This window comes from Furipterus horrens, unplaced genomic scaffold (assembly GCF_987537825.1).
Source record: "Furipterus horrens unplaced genomic scaffold, mFurHor1.1.pri manual_scaffold_5, whole genome shotgun sequence".
Taxonomy (NCBI): Eukaryota; Metazoa; Chordata; class Mammalia; order Chiroptera; family Furipteridae; genus Furipterus; species Furipterus horrens.
This window is the reverse complement of record NW_028327175.1, coordinates 151,650,320-151,672,420: the sequence shown is the minus strand read 5'-3', so window position 1 is coordinate 151,672,420 and position 22,101 is coordinate 151,650,320. Positions and strand designations below refer to the sequence as shown.

The 22,101-nt window shown below is 36.1% G+C and overlaps 1 protein-coding gene across 2 annotated transcripts in view; it reads left to right on the top strand.

The window, feature by feature from the left end:
* The window catches only part of ANK3 (ankyrin 3), a 501,644-nt gene that overhangs the window by 255,585 nt on the left and 223,958 nt on the right, over positions 1 to 22,101 (top strand). For both annotated transcript variants that reach the window (XM_090278064.1, XM_090278066.1), the window contains exons 2-4: positions 18,586 to 18,687; positions 19,084 to 19,182; positions 19,395 to 19,493. In XM_090278064.1, coding sequence (XP_090134190.1) covers positions 18,586 to 18,687; positions 19,084 to 19,182; positions 19,395 to 19,493 — 300 coding nt within the window. The remainder of the gene's footprint in view (positions 1 to 18,585; positions 18,688 to 19,083; positions 19,183 to 19,394; positions 19,494 to 22,101) is intronic.

The window sequence follows — 22,101 nt, the reverse complement described above, 5'->3', positions numbered from 1 at the left end:
GTGGTCAAGCACCCCTGAATGTCCCTGAGACCCTACCAGTGTACTGCACTTCCTGTGAGGTCCCCACTTTTCTAACTACATTATCTATTTGAGGCCAGATGTTCTTCACATACTTCAAGCAAAACAACACATGGTCACAAATTGTAAGAAGTAGATACATGAATCTGTTTTCTATTGTCAGACGTTAAAGAGATTTGCAAAACTATAAAACAATAGCCATCTCCTCACATTTTTGTTTTGGAAGATATAGTATTCTTCTTGAGATATATATTTTATGTTACTGTGTAATAAGTGTGTTATTATTTTTAAATACATTAATATTTGTGTAATTCTCAGTTTTATCTTCTAATGCAGGAAATACCAACAGTTATAACCCTCTTAATCAATAGCTCTTTGATGACCCTCAATAATATTTATGAGTATCAAGGGACCAAGACAAACAAGTTTGAGAATCACTGTTCTAGACAGTTATTGAAAGCATTGGTTAAATCAGGTCAAATTCACAGTCCCTGTGTGACCAGTTATAGTCACTGGACTCTCATGCCGATAGCCATAGCCAAACAAGCTAAAAATAATAATAATTTAAGAAATGTTTAATTGATAATGAGGTATACTATTAACTGGAAACCAGCTGTGTGCCAGACCATTTCTAACTGCTTCATATATAGTAGCTCCCTTAATCTTAACAACAGCCCAGTAAGTTACATTTTACTGCTATTCTCATTTTACAAATAAGGAAACTACGGTACACTGTGTTTAAGTACCTTGTCCAAGGTCACGTGGTTTATAAATTGCAGAGTCAGGTTTTGAACCAAGGTATTCTACAGTCTGAACTCTGAAATCATCAAACTATATTGATGTGTTGATAGATCTAAACTAATCTATCACTTTCTTCAAACACTTAAAAAGTATTATGACATGATAACGCTCATTTAGCACCTTCCTTTTCATATGTGAAGGGCAGATCTTTAGATATGATGAGTCTTCTTCCAGAATCCTTGTAGTATGTCTTAGCTATTAGACTATAGTATAGTCAAATATCTTAAAGCCGTTTACTGTGTTAGGACTACTTGTGACTACGTATGCCAATGATTACCTCAACTTTGGGATAAAGTCTACTCTAAATGTTTTACTTTGTTCAATAAAAAATAGCATCCTTCTTTATTATCTTTACTACATGTTTTCATTGTACTTTTAAGAAATATCTTCTGCACATCTGGGCAATACATGTTTGTTTGTTTTTTGTCTCTCTTCCATTTTATTATATTCAGTATAAAGCTGTTAAGTCTTCTCTTTATAAATCTCGTCCAGGAAAAATATAAATGTTGCCTGAAGATTATTTAAGATTCACAGATCAGCCTGTTAATCTGTATACCTACATATCTATCTCTGACTTCACTAGTAACCCAATCTGTTTTTAAATATATTCTTTATTTATTCAAATAAGAACTTCTTTAAGTATGAGTGTGTTTTTCACCAAGAGCTAAGACCCCTCTGTTGATCATAGACTCAGGTGGAAATCAACAATTTAAATGGAAAGAGCAATAGCATTTGGGTATATTGGTTTTAAAAACGATCAGTATGCAAACATCCCCACCACAAGCCCCCAGAAGCGGCAGATAGTTTCATTTACCAGCAAGGCTCCAGCTGCACCAGCTGGCACATAACATTTTAGGATGAGAAATTCCTAACACTAGCTAATGCCTCCTCTCCCTCTGGTGCAGTGGGCCTCACCCTTCAATTCCCCTGGGTTTTAAGGCCAGGCCTCTAATTATCTGACCAGAAAGCTCAGTCCAGTGCATTGTGATTCCCTGACTGATTCCCACCATATGAAGTATATTTATGTGTTAGAAGAAAATCAAGCTATTTATTTCCTGATCTAAAAAAGAAAAAAAGAAAAAAAATGTTGGGGAAGTGTTCATCTACTTAAGTAAATTCTTTCTCTTTTCTCCTGGTATCTAAACCAATTTTTAGCTTATCGCTGTTTTCAGTTGCTATAATTAAAATATGAATAGTTCTGTAGATTAAATAATTTAAGACTCATGCCAATACCTCCTACATAATAAAGATCCTTTGGCATGAAGCCCTGACATCCTTGTTCTAATTCACAACATATCAAATAAATGAAAAAATCCCAAACAGTTGACATGTTTTATATAATCCACCATGTATAATGGCAGAAGTAGCTGCTATGCATTTCCCAAATGATAAGTAACAATATCTTAGTATCACAAAGTGCATTTGTAAGGGACACTGCAGTTTGTTATTGTTGTGCCCATGGACTCTCAAAATCTTACTACATAATGCTATTTATTACATTGGACACTCAGAGAAATGTCATTTGCTGCCTGAGAGAGAGACAAAGCTATCTGTCATGTTTAGCCCTCTTCATCTGTGAGGGATGGGTCACAACGTTCAGCTGTTGTTTCCCCCAGGATATGTGGGATAACTGTGCAGGGAGAGTTACCGCATGGATAGTAGCTGAGAGAGAGGGTGGTTGGACCAGTTGACCTTGGAGGTCCCATTCAACCTAGAAGTCTGGCAGGAAAATCTTTGGCTAAGTTTATTTTACTAGTTCAAACCATAAAATTCTGGACTAATTATTCTTTAATTTTTTTTTCAATTATAGTTGACATATAGTTTTATACTTGTTTCAGTTGTACAACATAGTAATTAGACATTTCTAGACCTTATGCAATGATCATCCTGATAAATCTAGTACCCATCCTATGCCATACATAGTTATTACAATATAATTGGCTGTATTTCCTATGCTGTAGTTTACATCACCATCACTGTTTTAATAATTGGCAATTTGTACTTCTTAATCTCTTTATCTTTTTTACCCATCCCCACAAGCCACTTCTCCCATCTGGCTACCATCAATTTGTTTTCTATATCTATGAGTTTGTTTCTGTTTTGTTTATTTTTTTAGAGTCCAAAATACTAAGCCCTATGGTATTTGTCTTTCTCTGTTTGACTTATTTTACTTAGCATAATATCCTTTAGGTCTATCCATGTCACAAATAGTAAAAATTTTATTACATTTTTACGGCTGAGAAATATTTCATTGTACATGTGTACCACATCTTCTTTATCCATTTATCTATACATGTTCGCTATGTTTGCTTTCATATCTTGACTATTATAAACAATAGTGCAGTGAACCTACATATGCATATACCTTTTTAAATTGGTGTTGAGGACCTTAATAGACATTTCTCCAAAGAAGACATCCTAATAGCCAATAGACATATGAAAAGATGCTCAACATCACTAGTCACCAGGAAAATGCTTCTTAAAACCACAATGAAATATCACCTCACACCTGTCAGAATGGTTATCCTCAGATCAATGAACAACAATTGTTGGTGGAGATGTGGGAAAAAAAGAAACCCTCATGCACAGTTGATGGAATTATATATTGTTCAGCCACTATGGGAAATACTATGAAGGGTCTCAAAAAATTAAAAATAGAACTACCATATGACCCAGTAATTCCACTTCTGGTTATTTCTCTGAAGATATTCAAACACTAATATATGTACCCCTATGTTCATTAGAATAATTTATTCTTGTTCTTGTACGCTGAGGTACTGGGAAGAACATTAAATCCAGGACTCCCAAATTCTATTTTTAGCCATTTTCTAACTAGCTAAGCAAATCACACCTCTCTTTGCTTCAGTTTCCTCTTTTTACAAATAAGGATGATTTTGTGATCTCTACACACCTCAAAAAATAAGATGTATATGAAAAAATAGAAACTTTTTGTTTATGCAAAGCAATCCAAATATTAGGACTAAAATATAATTATTACTATGTTGACTCTTTGCTTACCAGTTTACTAGTTCAGGGCTAAGAACTCTGAGATTATTTAGTCAATATTGTTGAGGTGAGTTGCAGGCCCGCCCTTGCCTCTCGTGCTAAAACACGATGATAAGTGAGGGCATGGCCACGCATATGGCAGCTGATCCTTCCAAGGGTGGGAGAGTCTTATGGCATAAGATGGCCACTTTCTAGAGAACAGATTATGCATTAAATATTTCATAGGTGACCTCGCTCGTGGGAGGACAACAGAGAATTTCTTAAAAGATATGTTCACGTGGGAAATAATCGAGACAGATGAACCAAAGGAAGCATAGAAGGAAAAGAGAAAGGAATAATGGATAGTGAGAAAGTCTAAGACCCCAGTGGCTCTCCGTGTTTGTTCAGCACTCACCTCCTGCTTGACAGATAGAAAAGGTTTCAGTCCTATATTTTGGAGAGCTGTCATTCACAAAATACGCATGTCACAAACCAACATCAACTGCTAACTAGTTTATGCAGTCTTCAACTGCATTCTTGTTTTTAATTCAACAGGGGAAATAATTTCCTAAAATAAAGATAATCAAAAGTTCCAAAAGGACTACATCTTCCTCATATTAATATTCAATTTTTGTGGATTAAGATAGAAAAAACGAAAAATTCTCCATGGCTTTTATATGTTCTGAATTGCTGAGCACTTAGACTGCTGCAAATAGACTTGTTTTTCCAAAGCAGTGTGTGGCATTTCTCTTGTGCTTGTGTCTCCTTGTCCCGAGAGGGAACCGGAAACATGTCCAAACAGAGAAGAGGGCTCAGACGAGCCTGGTAATGAAGATACCTGGAAAACATACTTTTGAGAAGTGATTTCTTCATCTGTGGCTGTTTTTCCAGGTTTCTCGATTTGGATCTTTACATTTCAGAATAATCAAAGATAAATATTGACAAATTTTAAGGTTAATGTGTTACTGTTGTGTAACTTTTATGCAAGTAAAGATAAACTCACTGTGTTCTAAAATTCCTTGAATAAGATAAAGTGAAAGGCTTAATTTTGTTTTCATTTTTAGTTTCAAAAATATGTTTTGTATTAAGAGCGATACCTCTTTCTATATCTTGCATTAAGTACCCTGGCTACAATAGAAATTCTTATTAACACTTTTTAATTTTTGCTCACTTGGGAAATAAACTACTTACCATTAGCTGTAAGATACTTTCACATTGCATGATATTATGGAGCTTCTCAGGGAAGGAGGGAACTCGCCTGTTATTTAGTCTGTAATTTTGTCTAAAGTCTATTAAATCTTTTAATTCCTAACATTTATAGCATTCTACCAAACACATAAGTGTGTCAGGACATAATCTGTGTCCAAGCACACTAAGATACCTTGCAAATTCTATAGCATGAGGAAAGTTTTTTAAAAAACTTTTAAGTCCAAATGGTTTGAAATTCTGTCCCATGCTAGGACAAATCAAGACAAAAGATTACTACATTTACCTCATATCATTAAGACATACACAGCTCTCCTCCCCTGATACATATGGTTTAATATCCTTTGAGAGGCAGTTGAAACTGGTTTTTTATGTTCTCAGAAAATTTCAGACAAACTCAAGTAAACCAGTACTGTTTTGTAGCTGAACAGAATCAACTTTGTGTTAAAAAATATTGGAAATACCCACCTATCCAACAACAACAGCTAACATGTTCTTTTTATTTTTCCTATGGGGAAAATCTTTCTTCTCTGTATTTATTTGATTTCTAATCAGTGTCCAGAAGAATTTTTAGGGGCCTGAAATCTCGGTGAAAACAGACCTCACAAGGGACTAGATTCTGGATCTTCCTTTTGATGTAAACCAGGTCATAATAGACAGATTTGATGAGAGTGGGTTTTATCAGTATGGTGAAGTAAATCTCTTGAAAACAGTGCCTTTGTAAAAACAAAAGCCTGCCAGCACTATTATTTATTTTTTAAACCAATTCACACTGTCCTTTGCATAAAGATAAAGATGGGAATGTTGTTTGCTTCCCAGTTGCAGAGGGGCCACTGTGCACAGACATCATGGCAGGTTTGAACTGTGCAACAGCAGGGGCCTTTCTGGCAAAGGGCCCAGAGTAAAGATGCTGACCATGTGTTAGGGGGCAGTGACCTCATTTTCAGGGATGAACTGAGGTTTCTTCCAAGCAAAATCCTTACAAACAAAGACAGCCTTGTAGCAATGGGAAGGAATCTGTGGAGGCAGCCCCTTGCACTGAGTGGTTTTGATAGTGATGATTACAGATACAGATACTGGGTAGCCATTAAATAAAAAAAGAATAAAATATTAGTAACCAAAGATCTTCCATAACTAAAGGGCCTCAAGTTTTTTTAAGCATTTGCCATGCAAAAGACACACATAAAATTCCTTTCTTTTAAGATCTCTGCACCCCAACCCTAAACACATACCTAAAAAGGGTCTATTTGCTAACATAAAGACCTAATACCCCTTTGGATGGTGGGGTGGGAGAAGCAACCCCTAAAGATCTGAGGCTTTTATTGACAGGAGGCGAATTGTGGCATGAATGTCACAGTTGTTTTGAGTTACGCAATTGGGCACATTCTTTTGAAATTGGTCAGAAATTAGATCACTGTGCAAAATATCTATAAAATATCAGCACATGATATCTTACTTTAAATTATCCAGCAACTCGGAGTGGTCCCTATCTAAATTAATGTGTCCCAGAGAATAAGCAGTGATTCTGCTGTAGTCTAGAGGGTAAAAGAAAAATCCATTTATTGCTACAGCCCCGTGTCTAATCGTAAAGCCTTAAAACCAAAAGAATGTGACTCTCAAATTAGTTGCCTTTTTTTCATTGAAAGTTATTTTATTCCAAATAAACACACCAGTCTTAGGTTTTGAGAAGTTGTGCAAAGCAGCTCCGTTTATATTTCAAAACTAGAATTGACATTAAAATCACTAATTAAAGATCAATGTCATAGAGGATTTGGATAAGCAAAACCCATACTGTGTAAGTCTTCTTCCTAACTGAGAATAATTTACCAATCTGTATTACTTTGATCACCAAAAATCAGTGGTTGATGTTAGCAAGAAAAGCCTCACATCTTTTATTTCTGGCTCTACGTGTTTGCTTATAAAGGGGGAGGGGCATTGAAGAATAAGAGTGGAAAAAGGCAAATATAAAAGTCCAAATTTTAAAATCTAGAATTGAGAATTTAATATTCTCTCCTGTGACATTAAAAGTCTGCCAGCAGACCTCCAGAATGCCTCTCATAGCGTTCCTTTCTTTTCCGTTCCACCTGCTGTCCCCACAAACCCCCATATCACACAGAGCCCTGTTTTCACAGTACCCTCATTCAGTGGCTCTCACCTCTGCTTACACATTACAGTCTCCTGAGCTTCGTTCATCAGAACAACCAGTTAAATCTCTGGGGATAGGACCTGAGTGTCTCCATGGTTGTTGGTGGTGTTGAGTCTTCCCTGGGAGATCTCTGAAGCATGGTAGATTGATAACCATTGACCTACGGATCTTTTCGTCTCCAATTCCTCTGACACTCTAATCTGCCATCAATTAATTAGGCTAAAATATAGATTTAATGATATCCATCCATTTCTCCAAACCCTTCACTGTCTTCTGATATCTTGATGAGGAAGTTAAATGATATCTCTCTGCTATTTCAAATGTTCTATGAACCTCTCCTTTACCATTCCCCCAGGTGACTTTCCCTTTCAGTAGAAATTGTCTCTTCACGTTTCTCTGGTCTTTTTATTTCAACATCTCCACCCACTTCCCTTCCTTCTTCTCTCCACCAAGTCCCCTTTTACAGTCTTACCTTCTCCTCTTGCTGTTTGCTCAGCTCTGTCCAGAATGCAGACATGGTTTTTCCCAATGAACCTACATGGACTCTCCCAACTTCCATTGGTTTCTCTACTGTGAGTTCTAATTTCACACGCTGCTTCCAGTCTGAACAGCTAGGTTATAAAATCATTGAAAGCAGTACCTGCATCCTCATAATAGAGGCCAAGTAGTCATTTCTGCTTCACTGCTAGATATCAAACCCTTGTACTGAATATGAACCTTTAATCCCCATATAGAACAAACATGTAACATCCACATTGAAGTTTGTTTTAACCGAATAGTTTTTTAAAAAGATGTATTATGTATTACCTCAAATTATGATTCACTTTTAGCACAACCTCATAGTGGAGTTTAGAATGTGGATTTAAAAAAAACAGATTGATGTGTTTTCTGAATATGTCTGCAATGATGTACTGGTACCGCCATTTGCATTTAAATTAACATGTTCAATATGAGAAATTCAGAAGATTGGTGTTCTTCCGGGGCCATATCAGAAATGATATGTGACCATAAAGCAGGTAGTGTGTGGTCTGTTACATCTGGGGCCACCTAGATAATGCTTCTGGAAATTTTAGTGGAATAAACTTTATTAGAGCTATCTTAGAGTCTTCTTAGAAGTAGAAAACATGGTTAATAGGAGACCTTTCACACAGTAAAATTTATATCAGTTCTTCGGTTAATTTTTTTAAGTGGTTAACAGCCAGTAATCGTAAAGGTACACGTTTGTTCAACATTTGATTTTTACCTTAAGCCACATAAATATCCACTTGTCAAAGGCGGGATGTAAAGATAAGGCCTTTACTCTGAGCGTGAATCGCCGACAGCAGCCCATGTTGTCCTTCATGCGTTTCTGAGAGTCCCAGTTTCAGCATCTCTAACGGAAAGCTAAAAGTTGTAGCCATCTGAAGTACTCTTCAATATAAGATCTCTGAGATTTTTATTTTTATTCCCTAAAGTCATTTTCATCCATATCTGATTCAGCAGCAACATTTCCTTAAAGATTTTATTTACTTATTTTTAGAGAGAAGGGAAGAGAGGGAAAAAGGGTGAGAAACATCAAGTTGAGAGAGAGACTTCGATCAGTTGCCTCTCGTACGCACCCCGTCCAGGGACCAAACCTGTACCCAGCCATGTGCCCTGACTGGGAATCTGACAGCGACCTTTCACTCCATGGAAAGGAACTTCTTTCTAATAAGTCTTTCCAAAGAGTTTAATTTTTATTTTGACAAAAATTCTGTTTCTCTGTGTACTATTTCATAATGTAAATAATGCCTATTTACATTATTAATTATAATAACCAGAACAACTAGCATAATCATGTTAGAGTAAAAACACAGTTGACTTGTAATAGCCAGTGGGTGTGAGAAACCTATAGAAGGGTCATCAGTATTTGGGCATCAGTCCTGTTAGACAAAAGGCAGGGTGAGTGAGGGAGATTAGTTAAAAGAACTATTACTGTACTCTAGCAATAGATCTCTGGAATGTGATATCACACAGATCTGAATTCAGATTCTAGTTCTAACCCTGTCTCTTTGTAGGAAACTGTGCATCTCCTCAAGCTTCCATTTGCTCTTTTAAAACACAAATATCAAACATTGAGGACTGTTAAATAAGTTCACATATGCAAAGTACATGACAGAATTCCTGCCTGTCTGATGACACTAAATAAATGTTGCTGATATTTCTTTCCTTCTTTACTCAACAGATATAAATACCTTTTTCTCTTTTATAGTGTATCACTTTGGAACATGTAGCCAAGCAAGGCATCAGATAGTAGGGGTTAACAGCAGAACTCATGTTAAAGTCATGAGTTCTACTCCTAACTCTGCCGGTTTCTAGAACAATTTCAAGAAGTTACCTAACCTGACTTTTCTAATCTATACAATGTAAATGATACTTGCACAGACTTCACAGACTTGTGAGAATGAATATGTGGCCACCTATGGAAAATGCCTCCCATAATATAAGTGCCCAATGATTGTTTTGGGACACTTAACTGCCATATGATTCATTAGGCACAGCAGAACTCACCTGCACCATCTTTGTGTCAGTTACCGCTAAAACAAAAACGCTGGCCATAGGTGATTCCAGCAAGCATATTAAAAATCAAGTCGTGTGCCTAAAGTGAGTTAAGAAATCAGAATAGGGAGCAGTGGGGGGAAATGTGGGACAACTGTAATAGAAAAAAAAAATTTTTTTAAAGAAAAAGAAATCAATAAACTCAGACCCACTCCTTTAACTTCTCGTGAAGTTTGGAAGAACTCCTTATTCTGTCACTAGACTCTTCTCTTTATTCATCTAGTGAAATGGAGATAGAGCAAGGGACTGAAGAAGATACAAAGCAGATTTGTTGCCCATCAAGCTGGAGTAAGCTTTTGCTTCTCAAGGGTTAGAGCATTGGACTATGCACTGGAGATCAGCATTTCTTCATTCAGCACTTACTGAGAGTTTGTTATGCAAAAGTAAGCCTTGACCAAGGCATGGACCTACCCTAAAAGAGATTCCAGTCCAACCTTGATGCGACAGCTGGCATCTAAACTGAACAGACCAAGTGCTGTAGGAGTCTGGAGAGAGAGCCGGCCATGCTCAGTGTTTATCAGGGAAAATAAAAAAAGATGAAGTGACATTTAAGCTGAACCTAGGATTTAGTGGGTGACTCTTTTGGTGAGTGATGGGGAGCAGTAATGGTGGGGACCATTACTGTCAAAGGGGTGTCCTGGGTAAAGCACAGTGCCAGGAAATTATGGAGCCTGTCAAGAAATAATAAGCCCTAGAGGAATAATAAGCCATGTGGATTGCCTTCAAGATCAGTATTCATGGTTTAGTACAAGCTAAAAGTGTTTATCTGAGGTAGGTTTTAAAGGGCCTCAGAGGCTATGCCATAGCAGTTGATTGAATTCTATGTTGTAAAGCAGAAATATTTTTTACAAAGGGATTATGTCATCAAATGTCAATATTTAAACATGTCAAGGTAGATCTACTTGGGATGAAAGTGAAGATAGGCATATGGAACTCTGTCTACTCAGCCTACTCTTGGTCTCAGTATTCTTGAACTTCAGGGCTCCACAGAATCACTGGTATTGAGGAAACAGCTGGGCTTGTTATCCAGAAATAGGTCATGGATTTCAGTCCTTGCTGCTTACTAACTAGCTGTGTGATCTTGGACAAGCCGCTTAACAGTTATGAAACTCAGTTTTTGCATCTGTAATGAGGGTTCCCACCTTAATAATGCATGTATGATAAATAATAGATTATATATGCATCACATATAGCTTAGTGAGGTCCCTGACCTGGAGTAGGCACCCAATAACTGGCAGCTATCACCCGTGTCACGATCTTCTCAGAATGCTCAGCAGCTCCTCCTAAGCTCCTGAGTACTGTGCAGTGCACCTGGAATAATTAGCTAGGGACAGTGCACTGACTACAACTCCCTGAAGGCTTTTTAAATGATCTGGGCATCACATGGCTAGGACTTAAACTGAGCAAGTAGTAGGGTGAATTTAAAAAGGGGGAAGGGTTTAAGCATATTTCCAACAAGAACCAGTTTTAGTTGGCTGCATAGACATAGGACACTGGAGACAAAGCCTAGAATATGCCCAGAGAGAATTGTTCAATAATAGATCCCACACTGAGCTGGGCCCCAAACAGTGTGGCTTTGAATGGTGAGATTGAACAGGAAATAAACCCACCACAGAAAAAGTATAGCAAAAACCTTCCTGTCTCAATTTTTCACCAGATGGAAGGGGGGAAAAAAATCTCCCCTGAGTATTTGTAACCACAAGGAATCCCTTGCATATACGCCAGTGTGAAGTCTAAATTTGTCTCCTGTTGTCTTAAAATAAAACCCCAAAACCCTCAAGGCAAGTGTTTTTTAAATAATCTTGGGTTTTTAGTACCTCTAGGCAACTGGCAAAAGCAATCATAAATTTCTCTTTGGAATATGGCAGTGTTAATCCTGGCCTGAAAGTATTCCCAAAGATTAATTTCTAAGGAATATAAGCTCGCAATCAATAATCACAAACCAGAGAAAGTATAAATTGGTGCACTCACTTTGAAAAAATTTTGTTACTAACTAATACAGTTAAATAAGTACATACCTAATGACCCAGAATTTAAGATTCTACTTTTAAAAAGTGTTGTCTAGATGTGCCAGGACCAGTGGCCAGAATGTCGATGGCAGCATGGTTCATAGCAGACCCAAACTGGAAACAGCACAAACATCCATCCACTCTACAGAGATAAATAGATTATGTTATTCACATAATGCAGTCTTCTGCAAGCTGTAATGATAAATTGACTACCATTACACATGTCAACGTGGATGACATTCAGAAACACAGCATTAGACAAAACCATGTCAGAACAATCCATAATGTATGCTTCCACTTATAGAGAGTGCTGAAGCAATCAAGTCCATAATATTTAGCTTAGGCAGTTTTAACAGATGTTAAAACTATAAAGAAAACCCTGAGAACAATTAACTAGAACAGAGCATGTCTTTGGAGAGTCAGTCAAGGAAAGGCTCTTTGGATGTCTACAAAACTACTTATAATTTTCATGTTTGAACTGACTGATGGGTATGGGGGTGTTTCCCTTATTTTTCATTAAATTGTTCATATATCTTTTTTCTACTCTTTTGTATGTATAATATACATTATAGTAAGTGCTTATTTAAAGGGGGATGGGAACTATAAAAGTCCTAGAGACAAGATGTTTGATAGGATGCATGCATGTAACTATCTGGAAGAGGGTTTGAGGGAAAAAAATAAGAAAAAAAAATACACTAAAGTTGTATTCCTGAGTTTCTAAGATAATCTTGGTATCCTTAAATGGAAATAAGAAAATTAAGGGAATTAATTATTCACATCTCTATTGTTAATACCTAGTTTCAGTGCCAAATATTTTACATGTTCTCATTAAACATTTGCTTTTGCTGTTGCAGTGAGTGAATTGTGTGACATGTGAGTGGAAACGGTTTGGAATACAGGTGGGCACAATGTAGGTACAGAATGGTGGGTTTAGAGTGGTACAAGTCATGGTAGTGATGTGGTGGCTTTGGGAATAAGCACAAAAAGAAAAGAAATGTGAGTTCTGAATATGGAAAATGCCAATTTTTCATTGATGGGCTGAGACAATAAGGAAACAAGAAGGAGTGAACAAAAAGATTTTAAAAAGCTAAAGGGAAGATTTTTAAGAAAGAGAAGGTGATCAGTGCTCTGAGTTGTTCAACATTAAGAGAAGACAATTAAAATTTAATAATATAATGTAACAGTTGGCATCAAATGGTCACTGATGATTTTGTACACAAAGACTTTATTGACCAGGGAGAGAAGCCATATGGCTGGAGACTCAAATGTGAATTAGTATGAAGGGCATAGAAGGAGTAAGCCTAAACAGTTCTACAACCTGTTTGATTTTAACAAAATAATTTTAAAATAAAATTATTATTGAGTGCTTGTTATATACTCACACTGCTAATCACTTTACATGAATCATCTAATTTTATTTTAACAGTAGAGTATTTTATCCCCATTTGACAGCTGAGAAAACTGATGTACATGTATGTTAAGAAATTTACCAAAGGTAACCCTGTTAGTAAGTGGAATAGCTGAGATATAGACCTATTAACCAGTCTACTACTCTGAATAATTGCACCACTTACAAGGGTGCTAGGAAGAAAATTAAAGATTTTTATTTTTAAGAAGCACATAAGTATGTTGGTAGGCAGAGGACAGAACACCAGTACTGTAGACAAAAATTCCTGAAGCTTATAGGAAGGATTCTTACCCTTCACATTGTTCCCAGATAGTTGGGAAGATGAGATAAAGGAGAAAGATTAGAGGACTGGTAAATCAGATATTAATGGGCTGCAGAGATTGCACCCTGAGATTTAGATGCAATGAAACAGAGCTGTTATCTTCTTACTGAGTCTCATCTGCATTTCTTCTGGCAATCCACTGTTAGCCTAGCCATGGGCCTTGGAAGGAATTGTGGTCTAGAAAAGATACACCTGAAAGCACCTACATATTTAATTCAATGGTTGGGTGGATAGATGGATGAAAGATGAATGAATGAATGAACAAATGAACCAAGAGTTAGTGAGCATAAACTATAGATCAATATTTATTAAGCCCTTTCTTAAAGTAGTGATTAATAGCCTGGACTCTGGAGTCAGACTTTATGTGTTCATATTCCTGGGAAAGTCATTCATACTTGCTAAAGCTCAATTTCCTCATCTATAAAACAACTAGAACTAGGACCTACTTGTGTTAGCTTTTTAGGGCTACCATAACAAACCACCACAAACTAGGTGGCTTAAAATAGAAATTAATCTTTCACAGATCTGGAGGCCAGAGTTCAAACTCAAGGTATCAGCATTCCACACTTTCTCCAGAGGCTCTAAAGGAGAATTCTTCCTCACTTCTTCCCACTTCTGGTGCCTCCTTGTCTTGTGGCAACATATCTCTAATCCCTGCCTCCATCTTTACAGGGTCTCTCATGCGTCTGTGTGTTGTCTCATCTTATTTTTCTTTAATTGAGATGTAATTGGCATTTAACATTGTGTTAGTTTTGGGTGTACAACGTAATTATTCAGTGTTTATGTATCTCTTCCTCTTCTTATAAAGACATCAGTCATTGGGTTTAGGGCCCATTCTGATCTAGTACATCCTCATCTTAACTAATTATATTGGCAAAGATCATATTTCCAAATAAAGTCACATTTTGAGGTTCCAAATGGATATGAATTTTGGTAGACACTATTCAACCCACTATACTACTTCACAGAAATATTATAAGGACTAAATTAACATAATGACTTATACAATTAATTATATTACTATTTACTTTATATATATATAAATATTACTGTATATATATAAATATAAAGTGTGTATATATATATATAAAGTAGTAAGTACTTGTAATAGTATATAGCATATACTCAGAGGTTTGAAGTGTTAGTTCTTACTGAGGTTGACACTCAGGAAATGCTTAGTTTTTCCAGCCACTGTTTTCTGCTGAATAATACTATTCTAGTACAGGTGAAAATGCTGTATTATTAGATTAATTCATAATAATGCTTAACTCTATCCTTGAAGCTATTTCCTTGACATGGCTCATATTTTTTTCTGTCTAGTGAAATGACTAGTAGATGACATATTAAATAATGACAAAAGACACTTTCATTTTCCAAGATCTTCAGATTTTGATCATATAGGAGAAAAATGCTGACTAGCCTGCCTGTTTTCATTTTGTGCCAGCTATCCTTAGGCAATGACCTTCTCTGTGTGACTTTCCATATAGCAGACAGAGCTCAATGTCTCATGGGACCTAATTTCCTTTCATAATAATTTGTCTACAACTGGCTTTAAAAAGGCATTGTTTTTTGTAGAATGCTCTAGATTAAAAAACAGGCTGTAACCTGTGAAGAGTAGCCCCTAGTTATTTGATGAAACAACAGCTTGAAGATGCAGCACATTGATGCTGAGCCTAATATGAAATGTTTTTTTAATATTTATAAAATAAAAATATTTATGTGTTATAGGCAGAATATGAAAAAAAGGGAAGAATCCATTATTTACTCTGCCATGTAAGCAACACGATTTGGAAAAGTGTCAGAGACAGTGAGATGAAGGCTAGTGCGTCTTAATTTGTACCACATCTATTTTGTTCACAACCACATAGCCAGATGTTGGCACAACTAGGACATCATCGATACTCAAATATTTGTGGAAGGACCTTGTGACTGCATTGCTTATAGGTAGTTGGGAGAAAAGGAAGAACTTATGATTATTTTTCTGTGGGTATTATTAACTTCATTTTTTAAGTTGTCAATTTTCTTCAAATCAGTTTTTATTCCTTTCTTCTGCCTTTATCTTTTCCTTCCTCTTTCTTCCCCTATACTTTGAAGTATAAAGTAGCCAATTATTTATGTATTGGTATGCTAAGCATGTCTGTCTGTAATAGGGCTGAGAAACATGAAAGTGAAGAAAATAGATTTCTGTTCCTTTTCTTCTTAAAATTCTCAGGTGAAAAATTAGCTGCTTCTGAGAATTATTTGATTCCAAGGTCACTGGGTGAAGTAGATATAGCGAAGATGTCCACTAGAGAACTCTCTCATGAGCAGCTGTTCTTACACATGACTCCATGAGTAAACTCAGCCATCCTGAACCTCATGAAATAGTGTACAAATTTTTTATATGTACATACATTTGGTGCGTCTATGCAGATTTGGTGTGTGTACATGCATATATGTGCAGTTGTTGAAGGAAAGGAATTTGTTGATATCTTTGTTATTCTCAAAAGAAATAAACTCCAAATAGATAGAGAATCACCGAATTAGAAGATTTGGTTTATATTGTTTGTGTTTTGTTTTTCATTAGAGTTTCAGGTGGGAAAATTCTGAGAATATTTTAAAGGAAAATGGACAGGGTATAAAATTGCCAAACTTTTCGGATTTGGGATCAATAGAGGCTTTCCTTGAATGATCAGCCTCTTCTCTCTCTTATTTTTTTCCTTTAGCTGCCATTTTTATTTACTCAAAAGTCAGATGTTGGGATGCTTAACTGGCAGTTGTTATCTCTGGCAGTTGACATATTCAGGCAGACCGATGTCATTTGTTCCCAGAACAACATCAGAGCCCTTCAGGGCAAATTCACTGATGCTTCATTAAGCAGGCACAGAGATGATATCGTATGTTTAAATGAGCCATCCTTGCATAGCTAATTTATTTCTAACTGAATTTACAAACCAAACAAACAAAAAAACTAATCTTCTCAACAAGTAAATCCCTTTAAAGACTATTTTATTTTTCTTTAAATCCCTGGAAGCTTCAATTTGTCCTTTCTCTGGTTTGAACCTCTTATCCTCTTTCCTAACTCTCTGTTCTAAGTAAATGATTTGCATGCTTGACTCAAATCCCAGTTTTATTTTATCAATATCTATATATGTTCCCCAATACCAAACTCAATGTCTTAACTTATAATCTCTGGTATTAGGTTTTGTATCATAGCAGACTCTCAACTTAAATAGTTATATTAATAAAGCTTCCTCTGTTGTTACAGGCAATATCTTTTCTGATACCATTATCTCCACACTGTTTACTTACTTATTGACTCATTCATTTATTCACAAAGCATTCATAGGCACCTACTATGTGCTAGGGATGCTTCTTGTTGCCAGGGAGACAGAAAGATGAATACAATACATAAAGTCACTGCCTTGTGCTAGGTCAAGTCATGTGGCAATTCAGACTGTCCAAAGATTTAAGCCTACAATCTTTAAATAAACTGTTTTACTATTTATTTAGAGCAGTGGTTCCCAATTGGGGAGATTTTGTGTCCACCATGGGAAATTTGGCAATTCTGGAAATATCTTTGGTTGTTGCAAATAGGGGGTACTACTGGTACCTGACTGGTAGAGGCCAGGGATGCTGGTAAACATTGACACAAACAGGATTGTTCCCCTCATCAAAGAATTATCCACATCAAAATGCCAATACTGCAATATTTCTAGGAAGCGTGGAGACCCTGGCAATACCCTTTCCTTTGAGGTTCTGAGCAAATGAATTCTTACTTAATTGATCCACACCAGAATTAAAAACTCTTCTACAGGACAGAATTTTCTTCATCTCAATTACATTTCCAAGGACGAATTAGCATTATTGAACATTGGCATCCTGGTGGCTTTCCAGTTGCCTGTTCCTTAATCTACCTCTGCTGTTCTTAAGGGACTTACAGTTCAGGGAGAAAGGGCAGGTATACCACAAACTATGATGCTATGTGATATACACCAAGAGAGCTCAATGAAATCAATGCTTTGGGAGCACTGAGTAATTCAACTACCTGGGAGGACTGGGAAGGCTTTACAGAACAGGAACTTTGAAGGAGGTACAGTATTTGCCACCCTGAAGCCATACCCTGCCTGACTGCATTGATAGCCAGTGATGAGATGGTTTTGGCTACCCATTCAGGAAACCTGCTTCCATATTGTTCTACACTGAGCAAGACTCCTTTAGTAATTATGCAAGCCCAACTTTATAGGCTTTCCTATCACTGTCTTCTATTAAAGATTGCAATAGTAGGTAGTTTCAACTGTGCAATTGTAGGTAATAGAGTTTATTAGCAATTTAGAGTTATATATTTTCAGTGAATGAATTACACATTTGTTTTTGTTTTTTTAATTTATATGTACTTATTGATTTGCTGATGCTTCTAATAGAGTGTTCTCCAGTCTCTGGCTTTAACTAGCTTGAAAATATATGGGAAGTACACATCACAATCTGTGTAGACATTTATAAATGCTTTTCAAACACAACCTGTAGGAAAATCCAAGAGAACATCATTTCTCACAAATTCCTGTTCAATTAATATAACAGCATTAAATGTATTTGTGAAGCTATTAATTGTAAAATTAGTTATTATAGTTACAAAAGAATAGAGGAGATGTTAAATTTTGGGTGCAGTAAAATAGTGAGGTTTTCATAATATAACCACCAAGAAATTATAGGATATCTCCTCACTCTCTGGAAATTGTATGTTGATTAAGTACTTACACATTGTGAAAAATATTCTCTTTCAATTCAGAATCAGTTATGACATCATACAAGGAATAACTTTGTATACATAAAAATAACTTTTAAAGAATTTGTCTTTTTCCTGGTGACTTTACAAAGACCTCTTATTAGTATATTGTGGGTTTGGTTCTAGACTCCTACAGTAAATTGAATCATAATCTTTTTGCTGGTGGAGGGTCTTCCCTTTAGTATGTAAAAAATACAACATCTATAAAATGCAATAAGTGAGGTATGCCTATAGTTCAATTTAAAAAATCTGTTTTATTTTTCTTCTAGCTTGCATGCTAAGCTGAGTAGTTACAAACATACATATTAGCTTCATTTTTCAATAAAATGTCTTTCTCTTTTCTTTTAGTCTGATGCCAATGCAAGTTACTTAAGAGCAGCTCGAGCAGGACACCTGGAAAAGGCCCTTGACTACATAAAAAATGGAGTTGACATCAACATCTGCAATCAGGTTAGTTGTGGTTGTTGTTTATTTTTTAGTTAAAAATATTTTAAAATCTAGACTTTAAACTCCTAAACCTTTCATTAGATACTACCAAGACTTTCTCTTTTTTGTTAACTTTTTCCTGTTAAATTTCACCAGTTTGAATTAAAATATTCTCTGCTTGGTTAGAGAGCACTCAGAAATGTAGGTATGCATCCTTTAATCATTAATTCCTAAAATTCGATAAGTAATGATATTAGAACAACCCACCTAATTTTCAAGTACTTTTATTCCCAGTTCAAGTTCCCACATTGAATGCATGCACATGATGTTGATGAGATACTATCTTTTAAGTTCTTGGTAGACTGTTTACTGCTCTATTTTCAACCTGCTGAGGAAAGTGTTCCCTTCATTTTTCATCAGAATGGGTTGAATGCGCTCCATCTTGCTTCCAAAGAAGGCCATGTGGAAGTTGTTTCTGAACTGCTACAGAGAGAAGCCAATGTGGATGCGGCTACAAAGGTGAGAATCACACATTTAATGAGTGTTGTCTCACTTTCCAAATTCAATGAGGATTCAGCTCTTGTTAAGAATCAGGGCATATTTCTCATGAAATACTGGTCAACTTTGTTCTCTTTGGAGAACTTACAAAGAGGGATTCAATATTTTGTAAACTGTTGCAACAGAGAGAAAAAGATTGGGTATGTTGATATATCTTGCTTTTCATCTTACAGAAAGGAAACACAGCATTGCATATAGCATCTTTGGCTGGACAAGCAGAGGTAGTCAAGGTCTTGGTTACAAATGGAGCCAATGTCAATGCACAATCTCAGGTAATAATTATAATTTTATTATAATTCATAAGTAATGTTCTTTGGGTCGGGTCCTTGCTTGGTTCATATGCAAGTATCCTCTAAGAAAACAATACTTGAGAGCTATACTCAATGAATAGTTATATATTATAGATTGTTCAAATTTATGTATATTTTTATTTGCAATACATATGTGTGAGATGTAGAGATTTTTAAAAGTCATCCATCTATGTATTTCTAGTAGTCATAGACACAAATGTTTAGGGGATAACTATAATGCACAGTCTTATACTATTTCATGATGCTAGTTCAATTCCAATCTCAGTATTGATTAACCGACAAAGGAAATTGGGATGCCTATAAATAAGGAGATCCTCTTAGAAGTTCAGAATATATCAGTGCTTTATCTAGTTGAAAAAGGGAAGATGCTACATAATTCCTGTCTACTAAGGCATCGCTGTTGTTCCCTGAAACATTTTTAAAAGAAAAAAAAAACAAGGGAATCAGCTTTAAAAGTCCCCAAACTTTAAAATTTTCAGATTCTTTGTAATGGATATACACTAATAATTCATTGAGTAGGTCCTTCTATAAACTCTCAGAATCTTGCATGAAATTCTAAGAACACCAATAGATTATCATTTGACAGATTGAGTCTAAAAGAATTAACTTCATTTTATTGATTTAAAAAAATAGGTCCTCATTATTCAAATTGTTCATTATTTGAGTCCCCACGGGCATGAGATGTATAGGAAAGTAATCATCATAACACACCAATATTCCCTTAGAACCTGACCATTTTTGAAGCTGGTTCCTACTCAAATCAAACATTCCTTCCAGATGAATGCCGACATCTATCCTGCTTTGTCAGTCTGCCCCAGGGTGTTTGATGTTGAATTGATTATAGAACAAAACTGCAGGTTTTGAAAAGGAAATACTGGATTTTATGAGGCCAGAGAAAGGGATGTGGGAGAATTGCTGGGTGTACAGCTAAGCTGTGGGTGTGTGGCTTTCTGGCAGTATTAGAGCAGGTGGTGAGTGAAGTATTAGGATAATTTTCACATAGATGTTTCAAATGAGAACGATTTGAAAATCAAATAATTAAATGACACCAAAAAATTAGGTGAGGCCTTTGGTTCTCAAATACCTTTTGCAAAAGGACTGTGTTCTTGCTTAACGCTGTGGGAAAAATAAGTGAAGTGAAAGATGTCAAGTTACCAGATAATTTGTTGGATAAATTACACTTTTTCTTTACAAAATTCATATTTGGTTTAATCTTTTTTCCATTCTAATATCACATACACGAACATAGTCATAACTTTCATTTTGTTAAATCATCTAAACTTGTTTGACAATTTCTAGTTTTATCTTTTAAGATGAAGTCTCAATCAAACTTCTGATTTCCTTTTTATTGCTATTTTAAGTGCACTTAATTTCCTCAGCCTTCTTCAATACTGATTATCTTTGAATAACAGGAGCCACCTGTATTTAATGGATCAGCAGAATGTCAGTGACTTCCTCCCTTGTTACTACAGCCATAGCAGTGATCGCTCTAATGCCTTTCAATATCTGTGTCATAGAAAAGGACCTTCACAGTGCTCTTAATCACAAGTTGAGTTCTTGTATATTTGGTCTAACTTCATTCTAGTTCCTTTTGGTTAGACCCTTCTTATCTGGTCTATGCCACTTATTCTGATTACGTATGAGAATTCACTTGCAGTAATAACACTTCTCCAGAAAGGCAAGTTATAAAGTTGAATATCGACTAGAATAGTACTTTGTGAGAGATCCAGACCAGCTGACTACAAGCGAAGCATCAGGCTTTTAAACCAATGTTTTTTAAATGCCCTTAGAACTCTTTACTAGGAAATAACTAATAATTAGCTCTGAGAGAGTGGAAAAACTCTGCTCCATTTCATTTCCTCTCTTCGCTCAAGGGAAGAAGAAGAAACCTCCTTCTTTTAAACATTGTACACATTCTTGACTAATGTTTCAAGCAGCTATAGTCTTAAACCTTCTCTGCAACGTCTGGGAGATACTGTAGTGGAAGTAAACTCCTAACCAGATTTGATTTCAATTTGTACACATTCCCTAGTGGTGATGAAATGAAGGAAGAGAGCACAGGCTCCGGAGCTCCCTGCTCCTGGCAGCTGTGCCGGGCATACCCTGCTGCACAGTTCACAGTAGAGCAAGTCTCCCTTCATCTGGACACCTGTCCCCAAGTGCCTTCTGAACTGCATTGCTCCGTGAACAGAATAAGTAATGAGATGGCCGGGCAGCAGAATGAGTTTCCATGATAATTCCAGGCACTCTTCTAAAGCACAAGCAGTAATGCCAGGAAATGAGATAAATTCCATTTATGTGGCAACACAGTAAAACATCACAGGAATATTAATATTCAACAAGGACAGCATCCCTAAGTGAAATTTTACCCTCTAGACAATGTTTAATAGCCAATCGTAAATAGCACGAAAAAGAATCCCTGACCTTCCTTAAATATAAAATATTTTCTTAATTTCAAAATGAAAATAACATTGGGCAGTATAAAGTTCTGATCTTATAAACTGAGGCTCTGTAAAGTAAGAATTTATAGATACTATTTAAGCTAATTCTTGTCATTGCCTTGATCTTA